Source organism: Tuber melanosporum, assembly GCF_000151645.1.
Source record: "Tuber melanosporum whole genome shotgun sequence assembly, scaffold_122, strain Mel28".
NCBI classification, from domain to species: Eukaryota; Fungi; Ascomycota; class Pezizomycetes; order Pezizales; family Tuberaceae; genus Tuber; species Tuber melanosporum.
Window position 1 is genome coordinate 278,134 of NW_003298780.1, and position 18,993 is coordinate 297,126.

The 18,993-nt window shown below is 47.0% G+C and overlaps 6 protein-coding genes; 3 read left to right on the forward strand and 3 right to left on the reverse strand.

Annotated features, from left to right (window-relative positions):
* Positions 1 to 338: 338 nt before the first annotated feature.
* Positions 339 to 3,071, forward strand: GSTUM_00002159001 (uncharacterized protein; the record flags this gene model as incomplete). XM_002835989.2 has 7 exons in its annotated part: positions 339 to 443; positions 503 to 596; positions 716 to 825; positions 954 to 1,475; positions 1,538 to 1,676; positions 1,754 to 2,191; positions 2,468 to 3,071. The coding sequence occupies 7 exons, from the start codon at positions 339 to 341 to the stop codon at positions 2,965 to 2,967; spliced, it is 1,908 nt and encodes a 635-aa protein (XP_002836035.1). The 3' UTR covers positions 2,968 to 3,071.
* Positions 3,072 to 3,218: 147 nt separating this feature from the next.
* On the reverse strand, positions 3,219 to 4,799 carry GSTUM_00002160001 (uncharacterized protein; the record flags this gene model as incomplete). XM_002835990.2 has 6 exons in its annotated part: positions 3,219 to 3,794; positions 3,896 to 4,144; positions 4,235 to 4,393; positions 4,468 to 4,533; positions 4,641 to 4,663; positions 4,760 to 4,799. The coding sequence occupies 6 exons, from the start codon at positions 4,797 to 4,799 to the stop codon at positions 3,474 to 3,476; spliced, it is 858 nt and encodes a 285-aa protein (XP_002836036.1). The 3' UTR covers positions 3,219 to 3,473.
* An 816-nt stretch (positions 4,800 to 5,615) lies between these two features.
* Positions 5,616 to 10,162, forward strand: GSTUM_00002161001 (uncharacterized protein). XM_002835991.2 has 7 exons: positions 5,616 to 5,868; positions 5,965 to 8,174; positions 8,202 to 8,349; positions 8,481 to 8,498; positions 8,576 to 8,725; positions 8,757 to 9,293; positions 9,351 to 10,162. The coding sequence occupies exons 2-7, from the start codon at positions 6,210 to 6,212 to the stop codon at positions 9,605 to 9,607; spliced, it is 3,075 nt and encodes a 1,024-aa protein (XP_002836037.1). The 5' UTR covers positions 5,616 to 5,868; positions 5,965 to 6,209; the 3' UTR covers positions 9,608 to 10,162.
* Positions 10,163 to 13,262: 3,100 nt separating this feature from the next.
* GSTUM_00002163001 (uncharacterized protein) lies at positions 13,263 to 14,321 on the reverse strand. XM_002835992.2 has 5 exons: positions 14,171 to 14,321; positions 14,026 to 14,077; positions 13,840 to 13,948; positions 13,674 to 13,770; positions 13,263 to 13,614 (listed from the first exon to the last, which is right to left on the reverse strand). The coding sequence occupies exons 1-5, from the start codon at positions 14,240 to 14,242 to the stop codon at positions 13,570 to 13,572; spliced, it is 375 nt and encodes a 124-aa protein (XP_002836038.1). The 5' UTR covers positions 14,243 to 14,321; the 3' UTR covers positions 13,263 to 13,569.
* Positions 14,322 to 14,829: 508 nt separating this feature from the next.
* On the reverse strand, positions 14,830 to 15,764 carry GSTUM_00002165001 (uncharacterized protein; the record flags this gene model as incomplete). XM_002835993.2 has 4 exons in its annotated part: positions 14,830 to 15,052; positions 15,119 to 15,177; positions 15,247 to 15,474; positions 15,537 to 15,764. 4 exons carry the CDS (start codon positions 15,762 to 15,764, stop codon positions 15,028 to 15,030), a joined length of 540 nt encoding a protein of 179 aa, XP_002836039.1. The 3' UTR covers positions 14,830 to 15,027.
* Positions 15,765 to 17,003, forward strand: GSTUM_00002166001 (uncharacterized protein). XM_002835994.2 has 5 exons: positions 15,765 to 15,986; positions 16,076 to 16,098; positions 16,221 to 16,351; positions 16,426 to 16,604; positions 16,725 to 17,003. Exons 1-5 carry the CDS (start codon positions 15,849 to 15,851, stop codon positions 16,755 to 16,757), a joined length of 504 nt encoding a protein of 167 aa, XP_002836040.1. The 5' UTR covers positions 15,765 to 15,848; the 3' UTR covers positions 16,758 to 17,003.
* The last annotated feature ends 1,990 nt before the right edge of the window (positions 17,004 to 18,993 follow it).

Sequence of the window (18,993 nt, forward strand, 5' to 3'; positions counted from 1 at the left end):
GCTAGTTCGTAAGAGAAAAGAAGAGAACCCCTCCCCCCGAAATTGGCTTTGCGAACATTTGTTTCGTCTTGCTCTGTTCCAATTTGTTGTTTGTTTGCCCCAGCTGGTGAAAGCTAGCTTAGATCGGTGTTGCTAGGATAAATTTATTTTATTATAAATAAATTAATCTTTTGTGAAGGTTGCACTCGCCCTTAGGAGGGGCTGCCTGATTACCTTCCGCTATTTGCTTAAGGTGTGGCGATTTTGGGGTCCCCTTTCCCTCTCGGCTAACTTGGCCGCTCCTAGCTCCAATCCGACTTTTTTGTGAAAAGGTGCTGTTGGATTGGTTTGGATTGGAAATGGAGTACAGACGCCTTTCACGTTGTGGTGTCGATGGGTGCAAGCAAACGCTCTTTTACCTGGACGATGGGCAGTGGTTTTGCAAGAATGGGCATCTAAGAGAGGTATGGCTTTTGTGATAGATATGGGGGGTGTTATGGGTAGCTAATAGGGATTAACTTAGGGAGAGCTCGAAGTAGCTGCGGACGACGAAGGCTTTGGCACGCAGGGATCCAGAGCTGCCGAAGCGACGCAGGAAAGGGAAAAAAAGGGAAAAGGTATGATGAATTGTCATGGTCTAAAGAGACTGCTCCTCTCATTCCCACTAGCCGGGTCGATCTGTCCGCTGGTTGGTTGGTAACTTATAGGGATGTTGACAAAAAAAACTGTATTGTAGTGCTCCGTGGTCGAAAGGGCTTTGAGTTATTCCTTCAATGCTATCAATTAATCCTCAGGAAACAAGTTCACTGGCTAGTGTCTGAGAAGCGCTTCCCGAGAGAACTCGAGGTATTTTTCTTTCTGCGGCCACTTTTGCTACTTTTTTTTCCTTCCTTCCCCCCCCCTCCCCTTCTATCAACAGGAGCAGCAGCAACAAAACAAAACAAACGGGTAGGGCTGACCAGACCTACCGGTAGATCGTTGTCCGGGATTTGTGGGCTCTCCAACTACAAAAAGTCTCCACTACAGTTCCTACGACCGCAGATGATCCAACGAAAAGTAGGGATAGGTATGATGGTGGTGACGAATATGATGATGGTGATGATGGTAGAAACCTGGACGGATCGGGTGACGTTGGGTCTTCATCGGCGGGATATTCTTCTCAGTCTTCGTACTTGTACACGAGTGACGACTCGCAGTCTACGGCTCAGAGCAGGAATTCACAGGGTACACAACGGAGGAGGAGGAAGAGGAGGGTACCGAGAGCTGCGGATAGGCCAAAGTTGGTTGGATCTGTGGGGATTTGCTATCTAGGGTTGATTGTGCTTGGTGTTGCGGTATCGCTGGGGGATATTCACCGGTGGGTCGAGGAGCAGGGTATTGTCTACTTGAGAGCTATAAACGAGATTCCCAGTGAAATGAAGCAAAGGCTTGATGCAGAGTATTACGTTGCCTTGGACCCAAGAGTTTGTTGTCTCCTCCCTCTCTCCCTTACAGGGGTGTCTCCCTCCCCCATTCTGAGTGGGCAAACGAGCGGGGGCTGACGTGAGTGAGTGGACAGGTTCGTCCGACGCTAGGATTACTTCATTCAACAGTTCAAGGACTGGTGATTATGTATCAGGTCACTTTTGGAATGGCATTTCCTCCATTAAACATCACCCTACTTGTATTCGGGTTTATGAAAGCGCTAGGTCTTCCTCGTACGTTTACTTTTCCCCAAAAAACATCCTGCATGAATGATGAATCAAGGAAATCCTAATACGGTATAATGTTGAAGTGGAAATATACTACGGTTTCAAACGCCTCGCAAACCTGATCTCTCTCCCATTCATGTGGAACGGCCTCAGGTACCGCGGGCGAGTCACCAATTGGCCCGAAGCCCGTTTAATGGCCCTCCTGATAATATCGACAAAGCTATTATACGGCCTCGATGGGGTAAAACGTACGCCTAAATCTGCAGTCGAGCCGGCAGCTACAGGGTTGAAATGGAGAGCATGGGATGGGTACCTGCGAACTAGTAACGCTGAGCATCGAGGACTTCTCAGCGGGAACGTCACACCAGGAAGTGAAGGAGGGGAAAGAGGGAGGGGAGTGGGAGGGAAAGACTTGGAAGTCGATGTGGAGGAGAAGGACGTATTCGACATGACCGGAGAGGAATTGGATAGATATATGGATTGGTTCGAAAAGAATTGGGCAGATGACTCTAATACACCCCGTACGTCATTATTTTATTGCTTTCTTTTTTTCTTTTTTTTCTTGAACTTGCGTTATCCATATCTCCTTTAATCCCCTCGCCAAAAAATCCGGGGGCAACAGCCAACCACAAGCTTGGCACGGGGTAGTTCCTCTTTTCTTTCCTTTTTTTTTGTCTTTTCAAGTTTAAGTTTACTTCTTTTTTCTATTTGACATTCGATGCATTAGTTCTTGCAGGGCAGGCTCACATACATTTGCATGTCTTGGACTAACCACTCATCCATTGCAATCAAATCAGTTACTAAACAGATAATTGATTTATTCCCTACTGGCCGCGCGGCGGCTGAGAGAGCTGGAGTCCACCAAGCCTACGATGGGCCCCGGAGTGGGGCTCCCGCAGATAAACCGGCACAACATGACCTTACGGATGAAAGGCTGCGAGAGCTAAATTCTCAATTCGAGATATACCCCGCCCAGCAGCAGCCAGAAGAAGAGGAGGGGGAAGAGGACGAAGAGCAGCAGCAGCAGGGGGAGGGGGATAATTACTCGTCACCACAACCACAACCACAGCGAGGAGAGCTCGTAACCAGACCGGGAGGTCAGTACCTTTGGCATTCAATCCCGACGGAGTTGCCTGTTGAGCAACAGACTCTTCTACAAGCTGGAGCGGACCTGTTGGCTATCACCAGGGATGATTTGGCTAGGATTATTAAGGTTCTAGAAACCCAATTCAGGGATCTGGTTAAAAACCAAAGGAGGAAGGAGATGCGAGAGAGGAGGAGAATGGATGTTGATTGACAGACAATACCCTGACTGATAGGAGACGGAAGCTATAGAATATGGGGCATCTGAAGCATGGCTTCTTACTACAATACCGGTAACCTAATTTTTTTTTTCTATAGTACCTTATAGCACACTGTGATCTACCGTATACCAGTTTCCGGTAAACTTCCGGCCCCTTCTTTGTGATCTTCCGGTTTTGTGTTGTAACTGGTCTGCATCTACTGCTCGCATATAATCCAGGGTCGGGCCAGTTCTCTTCCTTGGGGTCTTATGTCATAACCTAGTGGTTCTATATAGAAGCTGTACCCTTAAATAGTCGAAAATTTGACAAAAACAAGACAAAAACAAAAACCCGTGTGCTCTCCCCAGACCCCCCCTCCCCCGGTAAGCTGGTTCGATCCCGGATTGACAATCACTTCTCAATTGCCGGAAAACATCCGAATTTTGGTTGGGCTAGCATCGCCAGTTTTTTACTCTAAAGGGTCTTTGGTAGAAGTATGCGAGACGCAATGTATCCTACCCTACTCCTCCATCTCCTCATCCCCGCCTCCCTCCATGCTCTCTTTAGCCAATCTCTCAGCCTCGGCAACTAGCTCCTTTGGGACCTCCTCATGTTTTCCCCATCCTTTGACGGCGGCGTCCTCGGCAGAGCCCTTCTCGAGTCTAACCCATGTCATCTCCAACTCGAAATCCTTGTCTTTTGAGTTATCGTCGTGAGCAAAGTAGATGATTCTAGCAGCCTGTCTAACAGCTTCCTCAACAGTGATGTTGGGAAGGGGCAACTTCTCCAACTCAGCCTTAGCAGCTTGACGGCCTCGACCGGTTGCGGCTCCAAAGTAGCCCTGTGTTTGAATAGATGTTAGTGTTGAGGTTGGTGTGGCCCTGGGCGTCATTTAGAAACCCAAGGATCCGAAGTAGGCTTAAACAGGGAAATTCCTCGTACCCAGCCAACACCGCTCGGCTCTACCATCCACAATCCTGGCCCCCCAGCTTCATCCATACCACCAATGATTGCAGTGACACCAAACGGTCTCACACTAGAGTAAAGAGTATATGCTTGGGCATAACCACCCATTGCGTCTGCCATGCTAGAGATCGGGATCGGACTACGGTAAAGCTTGCGCCAGTTGGATGCTTCGCTGCGGGCACGAGAGGTAAAATGACGAGCATCCGGAATAAGACCAGAACAAGCCTACAGGGTTTCATTCGTTAATTTCAATTGGGGGGGAGGTTCGAGGCGCTGGCAACGGGGAAGGCGATTGATGGAAAGGGGAGGTCTCACAATCCCGATATGGCTATCAACACTAGCGATCCTCTTGTTGCTTCCTAGAACCAACAATTTGCTCCCGATTAATTTCTCGACAGCCAGGACGACACCATCTTTGCAACGGATTCCAATAGCTGTTCCACCGTTTTCCACAGCTTTTGTGGCATATTCTACCTGAAGTAACCCCACTGAAGTAAGTAAGGAGCTTCAGTTAGGGATTCAGTGGAGCGAGATAGAGTTGTACTAACTTGAAAATTTCTTCCATCGGGGCTAAAGACGGAGTTGGATAAATCATAACCCGTACCGATTGATGTCTATGATTGTCAGCAGCGAATAACACCCCGCAGTAAGGGCGCTACCAGTAGCCATCTCAACAGAGAAGCAGAATGGTACTCATAGGCAGTGAAAGGAGAATAATTACCATGACGGGGAAATGATGGATGCCTGGTTAGATGAGTAGATGATGATGGTGATGATGATGAGAGTGAGAGTGGGGTTTCTAGAGGACGATGGAGACAGCAAGCAGTTCAGTCTTGAGACTTTCTTGAAGGGGCAGCGGTTGCAACACAGAAGAGGGCATGCGAGTTGTGACGCACTGCCGGTAAGCTAGACCAAATTAAGAGATGGAGGGGCAAGTCAGGTAAACTTTGGTTTAAGATACCGGTAGTGATGTGTTCCTCTACAAGGCTCAAGGCAACGCATAAATACGTTTACTGGATACCGAGACCAGTCTAACCGTCCAGCCATGGCGCCGCGTACGGGATGACCGCCCTGTATTTTTATTTTTTTATTTTTTTTTAAGTGTGAACGGATCACCGATTTGGCGACAACCCTAACCTCAATTTTATTCTTATAATATTTATTATATTAAATTTTATTTTTCTGTTGCTTGAAGACACCGGATCCGACAGATAGGTAGCAATTATCATATCATACTTGAGTACATTACCAGCATACCCTCAAGGTACCGGTACCGCTGGGAGTTACTTCTTACAGAGCCCACACCGCCCCCAACCAACACCCCAGGATCTATTGTCATCTTGAACCCCGTAAGAGCCATAGGGCATGCTGAGATGCTGCAGACCTCGCTGGCTTACACAGGCACCCCACCGAGCCCTGAAGTGACTGACTACAGGAGTAAGCTTGTCAATCGGTAGACATCGGCTCCATGTCTTCATCCAGTTGCGATCATCGCACCAGTGGGTGGGTGCCCAGAGGGAACCCCTCTTCATTACCATACATATCATTAAAATCCAAGACCAGGCACCGTCAGCTGAAGCAAACGAGAGGGGTCTATGAACTGGACAATTATAATAATAATATATTTATTCCTCCTCTCTTCCTGTCACCCACTTTTCCTTCTTTTTTTTCTTTACTACGTTGTACATTGCACCGTTCGAAACGTTCAACCTGACGAAAGTTCCGGAAAGAGACACCAAACAAAGGTAAACAAAAGAAAAAAATTTGTACTGGTACGGTATTGTTTTCTTCGCGCTAGGCCTCTCGTTGGCTGTTAGTTTCTCGACCGGATAACCATAGCTCTCCCTATTTATGATACACGCTTCTACGGAGGTAAAGAATCCGGTGCCCTTTAGACAGCCTTCGCGTCATATTTTTACTTCATTTCATATTTTTCACTTCAAACTATTGTAAGATCTCCTCTATCCGCTGCGTCTCCATCCTTTCGGATCATTCGGCGTACACGTGGGACCTCTTCAGCTGATTTCAGAACAATGGCCACACAGGTCGCGAGTTCGGTCACACACTTCCTCTATCGATTGTCGAGCTCTCAGACCACCTTCACCCCGCCAACTCGGGGAATGCTCTCGTTGGGGCTTGCTGTCAGAGAGACCTTGTAGAAATACTATTTCCACTTCCTGTTCTCCCTCCGAGACCCGTCAGAGAGACCTGCCTCCTAGTTGTTGGTAGTTCTAGAACCTATCATATCATATCATACATTTCTCTTGTACAGTCGCACCTCGTCCTCGCCATGGCCAAAGCATCACCTCCTCGACACCGTCCGACGGACCTTCACATTCAACCTCAGTGTTTTAATGTCCAGTCTAATAATATACTCCAAGCTCAGCTTACCGCCAGTCCTTCCTCTAGCGAACCGCTGTCCTACCGACACTCAATAAATTCAGTGCCATCGTTGTTTTCTTCTCCTACCACTCCTTCTCCCACTCTAAACAACGATTTTCAAGCAGGAATGGCTTTCTGGTCCCTGAAGACATGGCCTACCGGCAGATCAAAGCATATCTCCTCCTCGTCGGATCTCGCCCATTCCAATTTATCTCCTACCATAACCACCCCCTCTACTGCACCCTCGAGTATTCATACTACCGATCCTCCCAAAACACCAACTCAACCACGCTCAAAAACAAGCTTAATCAGAAGAGTTTCGAATAAACTACGGAGGAGGGCATCATCCTCCACCCCAAAAGATTCAGAGGAGCGAAGTGGGCCAGTTCTTGCGCGGCTTCGAAGTGACAGCTTCAATGGCGGAGAAACCGGGCGTCTCGGCATACAAAAGAAGGACGAGCCTTTCGAGGACGAAGATCACGAACAAGCTATTGAGGGAGAAGAAGACGGAGCGAGAACGAGTACTAGTGTGGAAGCTTCCCACCCAGATGAGTCAATCGGGGCCATTGGGGTCATGATACCCGATGTATTGAAGGATGGAACGGCAATGACTAGGGTTACGAGAAAGAAGAAGACCCAACGAATTTTTTCCCTAGATCCCACCGCCACCCGAGTAACCTGGGATGCTACGAAGCAATCTTCCAGATTTTATATCGACGATATTAAGGAGATTAGGCTGGGAGCGGATGCACGAAACTATCGAGAGGAATTCCAGGTTTCATCGGAGGTGGAGGACAGATGGGCCACTATAATATATGCGGAGCCGGAGACTGGGAAGCTCAAAACACTTCACGTCATTGCGCCTACCATTGAAACACTGGAACTCTGGACAGCTACGTTGGATATAGTAATGCAGTACAGGACCGAAATGATGGCCGGTTTATCAATGCCCGGTGAGAACTTTGTTGACGCTCATTGGAGAAACTATATGGGGTCCCGGGGTCCCGCAAAAGCTCCCGATTCAAACGACGAGAAGCTAGGGTTTGAAGATGTGGAACGGCTGTGCCGAAGGCTACATGTCAACTGCTCAAGACAGTTTTTGAAAGACAGGTTTAAGCAATCCGACAAGGACAAATCCGGTTTTCTGAATTTTGTTGAATTTCGTGAATTTGTTCGGTTACTAAAGCAAAGGGATGAAATTGTCGATATTTGGAGAGATGCTGTTACGGACAGAAAGGCTGGGATGTCTGTTGACGAATTTCGAACCTTCCTCAAAGAAGAGCAGAAGGTAGACATCGATTCTGAGCCAATGTATATTGACAAAATCTTTCGAAAGTTCACCCGGCCGCCTTCTTCTCAACAGCAGGCCACACGGAGGGAAAGGTCAACCGTCCGGATGTCAATGGACGCATTCTCTGATTTTCTTCTCTCTTCATCCTATAATCCCCCACTGCTCTCCGCGCCACTGGGTAACAACTTCGATCGACCACTGAATGAATACTATATATCTAGTTCACACAACACTTATCTCTTAGGTAGGCAGGTCGCCGGCGAGTCATCGATCGAAGCTTATATACGCGTCCTCAAACGTGGCTGCCGATGTGTTGAGATCGACTGCTGGGATGGCGATGATGGTAGACCAATCGTTACCCATGGTCACACCGGCACCTCCGATATTCTATTTTTGGACGTTATAACGGCCATCAGAAAGTATTCCTTCGTTACTTCAAACCTCCCCGTCATACTCTCATTAGAAGTCCACTGCGATTTGGAACAACAGGTTGAGATGGCGAAAATTCTTCGTAGCGTCCTAGGTGACGCACTTGTTACAGAGCCTTTCATGACAAACACGTTAATTCTACCAAGCCCAAACGTATTAAGGAATAGGATCTTGGTCAAGGTCAAAGGCAGCTCTAGGCAAGACACCTTAATGTCAAACAACGACTTCGGCTCAACGGAAAAACGGGCCGGGAGCACCAATAATCTCCCGAACTCTTCACCCCCGCTCCCTAAGAGCGGCATACCGAGCGAGACCAGCAGCTCCACAAGTGAGTCCGAAGGCCAAGACGAGAGCAAGGTCAAGAGGAGGCAGGAATCTGTGAAGATTGCGCACGAGTTAGGTTCTTTAGGCGTTTATACTAGAGGACAGCGGTTTTCGAACTTTGCGCTGCCCGGTAAGCCCTTTTTTGCACTTCACGTTCCCCAACAAATACTAACCACGGCACCCCTTCAGAAAGCAAAACCTCCAACCATGTGTTCTCTTTTCAAGAGAAGAAATTCGAGAAATTCGCAAAGGATCCGGAAAAGAAGGTTCAATTAGAGAAGCACAATGTTCGGTACCTCATGCGAGTTTACCCATCTGGATTTCGAGTCAACTCCTCGAATTTCGACCCAATCGGATTCTGGCGTCGAGGAGTCCAGATGGTTGCCCTCAATTGGCAAACTTACGACCTAGGCTTGCAGATCAACGAGGCCATGTTTGCTTCTGAAGAAGATCGTGGTGGATATGTTCTGAAACCAAAAGAACTCCGGGGTTCCAGGACTTCTTTCGACCCACCTGCCGATGCAAATGCCGCAACACTAACAAAGAACAAGAAAGTTACAACCTTTTCTGTCGAAATAATTTCCGCGCAGCAATTGCCAAAGCCTAAAGATCACAAGGACAAAGGCATTCATCCATTCGTGGTAGTAGAAGTTTTTTCCGCGGATGACAAGGCGAAGGATAAATCGGTAGCCGAAGGCGGAATCGGTGTTGATTCAAGCGACGCCAAAGGTATCAGCGGGCTCGGAGCTCCCCAAAAGAGGCGAACAAAGGTGGTGAAAGATGACGGCTTTCACCCCTTGTTCAGAGAGAAAATGGTTTTTAAAGTCACAACCAAATTCGAAGAGTTGATATTTGTGAGGTTCTCAGTGTACAGTGCGGATGACGGTGATTCGAGTGATCGAACACTCATCGCTACCTACACTGCGAAGCTCCTCTCTCTTCAGCAAGGTAGGATACTATTCAAAGTACCCCGTTAAGCATTCAAGGGCGCTAACCTCTAAAAAGGCTACCGACACCTACCGCTTTATGATCTCCAAGGGGAGCAGTTTCTTTTTTCAATGATATTTGTCAAGATCAATGTCAGCTCGGTCTCGCTGGCCGACCGAGAGCCACTCATGCGGGAATCAGCAATGGAAGCGTTCAAGTCTACAGCAAAGTCAGTCCTACAGAGAGGCTTCTCCGCTAATGGGAGCTCGGTGAGACACTTGGATAGCCAAAAGATAGGTAAAACTGGTGGCCAGGAGCCAACAACACGGGTATAGATTTGATTTACTGGGTTACTTGGTTCGGGTTTGGGTTTGGGTTTGGGTTTACAGGCGTTCAAATACTCATTGGTAGCACTGCTTTTACCACTATTAAGCTACCTTATAATTTTTTATTTTATTTTCCCTTTCCTTTCTTCCCTTTTCTTTTCCAGCATGGCAGGGTTTTTTCCCCTTTCAGGGAAGCAGAGACCCGGTGGAACAAATTTTGAGTGGCCCTTCTCTATATCGTTGGTCTTTCCTGGCGACGATGGTTAGTTTGGGTTTTCTATTCCCCTCCAGAACAAAACAAGAAAGCATCGTAACTTAGGAATAAGTTATGCATACACCTCTGGCACGGGAAAATCATCCGAAGGCTTGTTCCTCTGACTGGAACAATCTACCCATGCATCAGGAGATTAACATTGGATTGGAACCTTGCCCCCCCCCCTTTTTTTCGATGTGGACATTGGCATTCGCTTACTCCTTTTGGATGTCTTTTTTCGGGTTTGTTACTCTCACGAAAGTACCGTATCTATGACGGCTCGTGGTCATAGATACTCGAGCTGAATCCCGTCTGCGGGACGTCCGTTTGTCTGTCCATCGATTCATTCAGTGATATTTCCATCTTTTTTATGGCATAAGTTATCCTGTTGCTCATCAAAGGAGTCCTTAACGAGAAGTGCGCTCTGGCCACTTCGGTACAACTCGATCGGCGGGTAGATCGATAAGAGCACCCCATGATATATTCTGTAATTCCTTCGCAATAGTGATGCTATAATCTTGCTACGAGAGACGTAGCCATCAACACATACAAGTAGAAGCAGAACACCCGATATGATTGCGCAGGACCAACGCCACCCACATAATCTAATCATAACCTCCCGAGCTGTCTAAATAACTGTGCAATATACACTACTACTCGAGTAATTACTCATAGTGGGTTGAAGTCTGCGAAAATGACTTCCATTGCACCGCCAAACCTTGGCCTTTCAGCTTGGATCTGGACGATTCGCAATACAGTAGCGGCTGTGTCCACGAACGTCGCTCCAATTGCGGGTAACGTACCAGCATCAAACGATAACATAGTATCATAAACCCATCCTTATTATATCCGCCTCCGAAGTTAAAACAAAGTGCGGCGAAAAAAGAAAGAAAGAAAAGACCCTCCCACCCGCTGTCATGCTTGCGCCACTGGCACCGCACCCTTTCCCCCTTTCCAACCAAGCCCCTTCTGTTCCTAATTAACGGAGCGGTACAACGATACAGGGTGGGGTGGGATGGACAGGAACAGGCCGCAGATGCGGGAGCGCGTTACATACGGTAGCGTACCGCCGCATGATGATGTTTTGGACATTCTATCATTTAACTAGTAGGGTGGGCAAGACCACGGTGGAGAAAAGTGGGGGGGGGCTGTTTTTGGTCCGTGCGTTAAATAGTTTTAGGTGGGGATTTAACGCTTTGGATCGGTGATGTGGTGTGGTCTTTGCCATGGGGAGTCATGGGGAATCACTCGGATGCTCCGATGCTCGATCGATGGATATCGGGTGTTTTTGTCTTCTTTTTTCTGTCCTTCTTCGTAGTATGATACGTGACATGGCTTCATATGCATGTTGTTTTGTGTGGGCTAGTTTACGGTTACGGTATACTGTATGACATGATAGATTATAATACGCGTGGAGGTACGTGTGGCAAGTTACCGGCTTATGATACTTCGCGTGCCGCCTCAATAAAAGTGGCTGGAGTGTTAGGCTGGTCCTATCATATTGAGAAAGGAAGAAGGAAAGGAAGTATCATACCGGGGGAATTTTGGCGGTGCTTGCGGTGGTGTAGTGGTGGTGGTGGTGGGGGGTTTCGTTTTCCCCAGCATCATAAACTCGGGTAGAGAGGGATGGTTAGATTGTCTATTGGTTGGTTGGTTGGTTGGTTAGCCAGCCAGCCTGCGGGGAGTCTGGGTATGTGTGTGTGAATCTGGGATAGGATACGTGAGCTGTGAATTCCCGCCATCATACATACCGTACCCATTTACTACACACACCAACCAACGAAGCTAGATCTGAGCATAATAAAAGTCAGTTTTCGGACAGGTCGGAAGGTATAGTACGATTGACCAAGCGAGAAGTGTGTGCGGTACATGCACGAAATTATTAAAGTTATGATAGCTTTGGAAACACACTACTCGATAGAATCTTAGGGATTGAGATGCGCCCGCTAGCGCATCTATGTACTCGTACATTATAGATACTTGTATACCATACTGTTGAACCATACGCTTGGATCCCCCACCCCCCACCCCCCACCCCCCACCCCCAACGGATCGCGGGGTCAGGCTCTCTACATACCATGCATGAAAACGGGGGGAGGGAAGGTGTAAAAAGACCACATCTACGCAGTCCCCACGGGGCCCCTCCGATCCCGGTGACGGGAACTCGAGACCTAAAATCGAATGGTGCCTCTAAGATAGGCCTTTCTTCTTCCTCTCCCAAGAATGATACGATACAAGTAGTTTCCATCCAGCGCCCCCCCCCCCCATACATCCCCTACACACATCCATGCCATGGCTCTCTTCGGCCCTAGGAAGACGTGCTAAAAATACTGTCATACTGTACTTAGTCTATGATACTCTATAATTTGGCTTTTCTCTTTTTGCAACGCGTGATGCCTCACTTCTGGATGGAGTGGCACATTTCTTATTTCGGGGCAGGTTCAGAATATTATTATTATTATTGTCTATATATATTATACGGGATGAAGGAGATTTTAGTTCCCTTTTTTTTTTTAGAGGAAAAGCCCGAGATATACAGTAAGATTTTGGGTCACCGATACTGCCATTCTGTCGACATCACAAGTCTACTCACGCGGTGGATTGAACACACAGGTCATACACCCCCCCCCTCCAACCTCCCTAAAGAGAACAAAGAGCGTTGCTGGAGGGACTGGTAATCGCCAACAAATCTCTCAAGATCGAGTATCCCACTTCTCCTCATCGAGTGTGGATTTATTATATCGGAGCACCAACCAGCTACTGAAATTCAACCCCCCCCTCTCGACAAAACAATCCCCACCATCTAATCCCCATATCTCGCACCTTGGCCAGACCCCTCACGAACGGGGGCCCAGAATTTGATGCCCTGTGTTTGTGCAGTGGTGCCTCGCCGCCGCGCGCCCGCCCCGCTGGTAGAAGTACTTACGGTATAAGTGGTAGGCATAGCGGACTCCTGTCTTAGAGTCGAGTATCCCGGGGGGATATCACATCATAATCCCATGCAAGGGGTCACGGTCCATGGGAAATTTCTAGAGCTTTATGAGCGTCTGGTTGTATTGCTAATGTATCTGCCGGGGCCCACGACACGAATGTAAGTGTGCAGTTTGTGCAGTTCGTGCTTGGGGGGAACTTTGGCCCATGACTCCCGGGGTCTGTGTTTGCAGAGCAGCTGTACTACTGAACAGGATTTCTTCAGCTCACACGGGTCCCCGGAAACCCTAGTTTGGGGTAATTAAAGGCAAGCATGATACAAAAGATGTGTGCCTGGATCTGTGGTATTGCCCTGGAGGTAGTACTCGAGGACGAATAGCCTACACTCAGGGGTACCGCTCCGAGACGCCCCGAGATGCTGCGCATTATTATGAATGATGCTTTATGGATCACCACAATCTGTTCTGGTAAGCCATAACGCCAATGATTTGTGCGATGCCATAGCCTATCGAGAGAACCCTTTATCTCTCACAAATACCACACAAGCCAGATTATCTGGAAACAGGGGATGCATTTAAAGCCAGCCACCCCAATCCTGCTCGGCATTTTCAACTGATCGGTCCCATCCCCGGTCCGATTGAACCAAGAGGAAACTAATAAAACAAGGAAATAAGAAGCCCCCCCCGACTACTCTATACAATCCCACGCACCAATTTTGGTATACAAGAGAGAAAAAAAATACGCCACTAGCAAGGACTAGCAGCTCATGCCGGAGTGATATAATGGTTTAGTATCCGTCCTTGCCCCACTTGTTGTACTTATCGTGAAGTTCCTAAGAACCAAATTAACTTTTTTTATCCCGCATACCAAATTTAGAAAAGGGAAGCATACCTTTGGCAAGTTGACGCTGGGAATGACAACAGAGTGCAAAGCGCTTGGGGCATCCTTGGGCGGGTTCCTGGCGTCTCCACCGGGATGGTACTTATACCTAAATCATTCCAACCCACATCAACAGACGAGCCCAAGTATAAAAGGAACGAAGGAAGGAGCATCATACTTGAAGTGATCCCTAGCAGAAGTCTCGGTCGACTCATTATGCCATGGCATTCCATCCTTGGCAACATTGATACGGCCTTCTTCGGATGTTGCCGAGGTAGGCTTCCGTCCTATCGCTCGATAAACCCGTTAAATCCCCATCTCATATTCCACAGTACTTGTAGGTAGGGAAAATGATAAAACATACCGAAGTAAAAACCCGCAAGTCCAAAAGCACCGGACATTACGGCGAGGAGGATCTTGTACCCATCACCATGTTAGTTTCCAGCTACCTAATAACCGGAGAGATGGGGGGCGAAGTGAGGCTCAAATGAACAGAAGAATTCTCATACATAAAGTTCGGGATCACGTTTCGCACCCTGCTTCAGGACGGACTTTCCGGTGTTGGCTGCTGCTCCAGGCATTGTTTTGTTGTGTTTGTTGACGGCGAATTGAGTATTGCTGCACGATTACGGTGATGATTGTTTTGGCGAGGGTTATAATAGAGGGAAACGTCAGGTCAGGGATACTGGTAGTCGAAACACCTGGATTTTGTATCCTGTGGCTGGTGGGGACAAGGTTTGTTGTGGCGGGAAGCCACATGGTGGGGCTCTCTCACTTTTTTCCCTACTTGGCGGAGGGGGTGGTGGGGTGGGATCATGGAATATCACTTTTGGTTTCCGGCCTCGGTCCCCAAAGTCCGGATTCCTACCACCCATTGTCCGGGACATTGGGATTGTTTGGGTGTTCCTGGAGTAGTCCTTCTCGAGGATATCAACATCTTTACAGTAAGTTAACCTCTGCCCTGGTAAGGAATTGTATATTATTATGAGACGTCATAATGCACCTCTAGATCTTGATACAAAACGCTATCGTGAAACGGCGACGGCAGATGCCCGAATATAAAAGGTACCAAGACCGCGCATGGGGGTAGAGGAACTCAATGGAAACATTGGCCAAAAAGTGCACTAAACAACAACTTCCTCTCGTGACATCCCCGTAGAACAAATGATTTTGAGTAGAGATTTTCTCGATTCATTTCGGCAAAAAAAACAGATCCCGAATTTATACAGTTTATTCTATGGGAATACGAACTAAATAGTAGTTCATATCCTATAGAACGGGATTATGTTACTAAATTACATCAGTTTTCCAGAACTTCATTCCCCTTTCTGTTTGGATAGCGTATGGCCAGTTGATTCAAGTGCATTTATTCGTTAATTTTTGCAAGCAATCTACTCCCAAGTCAGTCTCAAATGCCCCAAACAATTTCATTGAATGGGGTGAAGCGAATGACATACTCATGATCTCTGAAGAGGTGGTATTCCTCATCTCCAACCTTGACCGGGCTTCCACCGTACTATCACATCACCCTTAGTCAGTAATGGGCAATTTTCACTGCAGCAGAAGTAGGATGTGTATAATGTACCTGAGGGATCAGTACTCTGTCTCCAGGCTTGACAGATACCTCGATTCTCTTTCCCTCCTTGTTGGTTGCTCCAGGGCCGACAGCAAGGACCTTGGCCTCAGAGAGTTTCTCAACAGTGGACTCTGGAAGGTAAATCCCAGACGCAGTCTTTGCCTCGGCCTTGATACGTTGTACCAAGATGCGGTCGAGGAGAGGTGCAAGTGACTTGATAGAACGAAGAGAAGTAGCCTAGCAAACGAACAAACCCATCAGTGAGAACTCATATATTCCACCCAAACCTTGAAACTCACCATTGAGAATATCGAGAATATCAGCAGCAGTTGGAGATAATTCGTCGAAGAGAGCGAGAGTAATCGCACGATTATATCGTTGAATGGGGAAGGAAGAAAGAGAAGAAAAGAAGGAGAAATGGACACACCCGCCAAAGGACGCCCCCAAATTTGTACCATACAAAAAAAGTCTTGGCAGAATAATCCAGAAACCGAGGCCGTCCACTCCATACCCCAACCCACCATCATCGCACTACATCGCAAAACAAACTCTACGTCGACTCACCCATTCTCGCCTCTTCACCACCGCCCCTCATTTTCGCCAATTGGGACATGAATTCTTTCAGAGCCGTTAGTAGGATCGCCCTCAGAGTGAAGCCCACTAGGGCACTTCTTGCTCCCCGCAGGAACTACGCCGAGGCTGCGGGACCGGCTGATAAGATTCGGCTGTCATTGGCGCTCCCTCATCAGGTGGGGTGGTTGTTCCCTTTCCTTGAGAACATTCGCAGACTTTAGAAATGGATATTGTTGCTGAGTTTCGTTCCGTTCCTACATTTTAGACTATCTACAAAGCTTCAGATGTGTGAGTTTTTCCCACCGAGATTTTCTTATTCCCCGGCCAACCCTGGGGGATCATATAAGCATTGAAGGGATCGTATATCATCATGAACTTCCACATAACTAACTAACAACCCTACGTTATAGTATTCAGGTCAACATCCCCGCCGAATCCGGCGACATGGGTATTCTCGCCAACCACGTCCCATCGATTGAGCAGCTCCGACCCGGCGTAATTGATATCATCGAGGAGGGTGCTGGCAGCAAGCAATTCTTCTGTTAGTGAGCCTCCGCAACGATAAACCCACAAACCCACCCCCACCCATTGACAAAAGCATTATGTGGAATTCAGTATCCGGTGGCTTCGCAGTCGTCCAGCCAGACTCTCAACTGAGTATAAACGCCGTCGAAGCCTTCCCTCTGGAAGACTTTAGCCCCGAGGCTGTACGTGCCCAGATTGCCGAGGCGCAGAGGATTGCCAACGGAAGCGGTACTGAACAAGATATTGTAGAGGCCAAGGTTGAACTCGAGGTTTGTTTTAACCCCCTCCTCCCCTCTCCCCTAACCCCGCATTCTGTGACGTCGAGAGAGCGAGCCAGTGAGCGAGTAGAGGTTCCGATCCACTAGTAATTGACACTTTGACCGTTACAGGTTCTCGAAACCCTCCAGGCAGCTTTGAAATAGCCTGTCGAGGGGGAGTCCGCTGGTGGGCTCTGGGAGTTCCTTGACTTCTTTCGTTTTTCGCCCTCTCTTTCTGTTTATCCTTCCTCACTTTTACCACTATGATACTCCATTCCCAACCTTTCCCCCGGAACAAAACATGTATAGAAAAAATCATGGGAAGAGAATAAGAAGGGAGGGAATGGGGGAATGGGGAAACTGTAAACCCCTTAAAAAGATCCAATCCTTTACGTATACCATACCACACCACATACACATATGCCCTCACACAAGTGAAAAAATGCCAATCAATACACCCTCAAACCCGATTCATCGAAATTACTTAGATTTCTTAGCCTTCCTATGCCGGTACTGTATTCGGATACCAAGACTAGCCCGGGAACATTCCCAATGAATAGTCGTTTCTGATCTGCAGCAAGTAAGCCTATCAATTTGTAAAAAGAAATTCCATGAATTCTCGGATTAAATCGAGGGATAGTGAACCCTCTTGCGATTTTGTTTTGCCAGAAGGGGTATCTACGACAGTTGGGCCAATACAAGTACGACGGTGTTCACAGATTTTTATTATCAAGCTCCTCATCCGCGATTTTCCTCCACCTACCTTTTTCTTCCTTTTTAGGCAAGGGGTTTGGGGTCAAAACACCATCCCACCCTCACAATCCTCTCTCCAGTGCTAAACTCTGGGGCTTCATAGGCCTGGACATCAACCTTTCATTGTGGGGTTATGATTACAACACCATTCCTAGCTATTAGGGGCTTCTGGCCTCTGCTGTCAGGTGATGGCTTTAAACACTTCTCCCACCCTCCTGATGGCACTCTCCCCTTCTTAGCCATGAGGGGTTTCTACTCTTCTCACTGCTGGGTGTGCTCCTCTACTTGGCAGAATATCCTCACCACCCGGCTGGGTTACCTGATGAAATGGGATTGGTATTGCACTGCCTCCAGTCACTTACTGTTCAGCTAGTTGGTTAATACTCAACTCGGGGCTGGCATGCCTGGGCTGTATCCTCTTTACAAGCTTTCAGATTAGTTTTCTGTCCACAAAATAAGGTCTATAATGTGTTCACAAGGGGCTATTCACGTTATTGGTAATAGGTACAATAGTTGGCAGGTGGCCTGCTCTACCAGAGAGGAGGTGAGAGCAGATAACTAAAGGAGGCTGCGAGGGTGTAGTGAGAAAACTATAAAGTAACTATTCAACCAAGTATATTAAAATACTGTCTGTTGAAGTCTGCTGTTTCCATCATGGAAGCAGGTAGTCGTTAAATACACAAATCTGTTCATGTCTAGCATGAACAAAACTATTTAAATGTATCAAATAATACACTTTGTTAAAACAAATTAAGTATCAAACAATATTTAAAACATAATATAAAACAAAACCAAGTACCAAATGATACTTAAAGTAAACCAAGTATTAAAGTGATACTTAAAACAAAACATAAAACAAAACCACTAACCAAGTACCTGTACTAGTTACATTTCCCAAAACAAAACAACTATTTAAATAAACAAAACGTAATAATCGTCAAAAGCAGAGTCTGAGAAACTAAAGGCTTCATTTTCCACTACAAGTTCTTCATCATAAGTGTCATGAATACCAGATTCATGCTCTGCATCTACCCAAGCATTATTGCAATCAGGGTAGTAGTCTATTCAGAGGATAGCGAAGTAAACTTCAGGTTGGATAATATTGCAGTTCAATAATAGTCCAACAAGCTGTTGTCGAAGCCTTACATTGAGTTCCACAAATTTTGATATCGTTATGGTTTTCAGATGGTGAATAGTGACTAGACGAGGCAGTCGAGGACTTATTCTATGGCCTGGTTTTCCTCATCACTGCTTTTGAATTCCGACTTGAAATATGGTACCCAAAATCCATCTCTGACTTCTAGTTCAAGTTGCTATTGCTCAGTTTCTGGTATAGTTAGTGTCTAGCATATTGTGATGTAGTTAATTGTGGGCGGTAGAGAATTATTTGGCATATTGTCTTTCCACTACCTGTTCATCATATGCATAGCATACTCCAGCTCTTCCAGAGGTTTTCAGCTATTCTCACTCATTGGATATTCTTTCCATTTAACCAGAAATTAATCATTTCCTTGCTGAAGTCAGTGGTCTCAGATTGCTTCAACTTTCCATTCATCCTTTTTATCAATAATGATAGGTGCAGGTCGAGAGTGGGTTCTTCCAGGGAACTTGGAGTCGTCATTAGGGTAGAAGCATTTAATAGCAGAGG

Coding starts and splice junctions, on each gene's coding strand:
- GSTUM_00002161001 (XM_002835991.2), top strand. CDS start 6,210: ATGGCCAAAGCATCACCTCCTCGACACCGTCCGACGGACCTTCACATT. Junction 8,175..8,201: donor TAATTCTACCAAGCCCAAAC/GTATTAAGGAAT, acceptor ATCTTGGTCAAG/GTCAAAGGCAGCTCTAGGCA. Junction 9,294..9,350: donor GCTCCTCTCTCTTCAGCAAG/GTAGGATACTAT, acceptor ACCTCTAAAAAG/GCTACCGACACCTACCGCTT.
- GSTUM_00002163001 (XM_002835992.2), bottom strand. CDS start 14,242: ATGCCTGGAGCAGCAGCCAACACCGGAAAGTCCGTCCTGAAGCAGGGT. Junction 13,949..14,025: donor ACTTGCGGGTTTTTACTTCG/GTATGTTTTATC, acceptor ATCGAGCGATAG/GACGGAAGCCTACCTCGGCA. Junction 13,771..13,839: donor TCTGCTAGGGATCACTTCAA/GTATGATGCTCC, acceptor GGAATGATTTAG/GTATAAGTACCATCCCGGTG.
- GSTUM_00002166001 (XM_002835994.2), top strand. CDS start 15,849: ATGAATTCTTTCAGAGCCGTTAGTAGGATCGCCCTCAGAGTGAAGCCC. Junction 15,987..16,075: donor CATTGGCGCTCCCTCATCAG/GTGGGGTGGTTG, acceptor CCTACATTTTAG/ACTATCTACAAAGCTTCAGA. Junction 16,099..16,220: donor ATCTACAAAGCTTCAGATGT/GTGAGTTTTTCC, acceptor CCTACGTTATAG/TATTCAGGTCAACATCCCCG.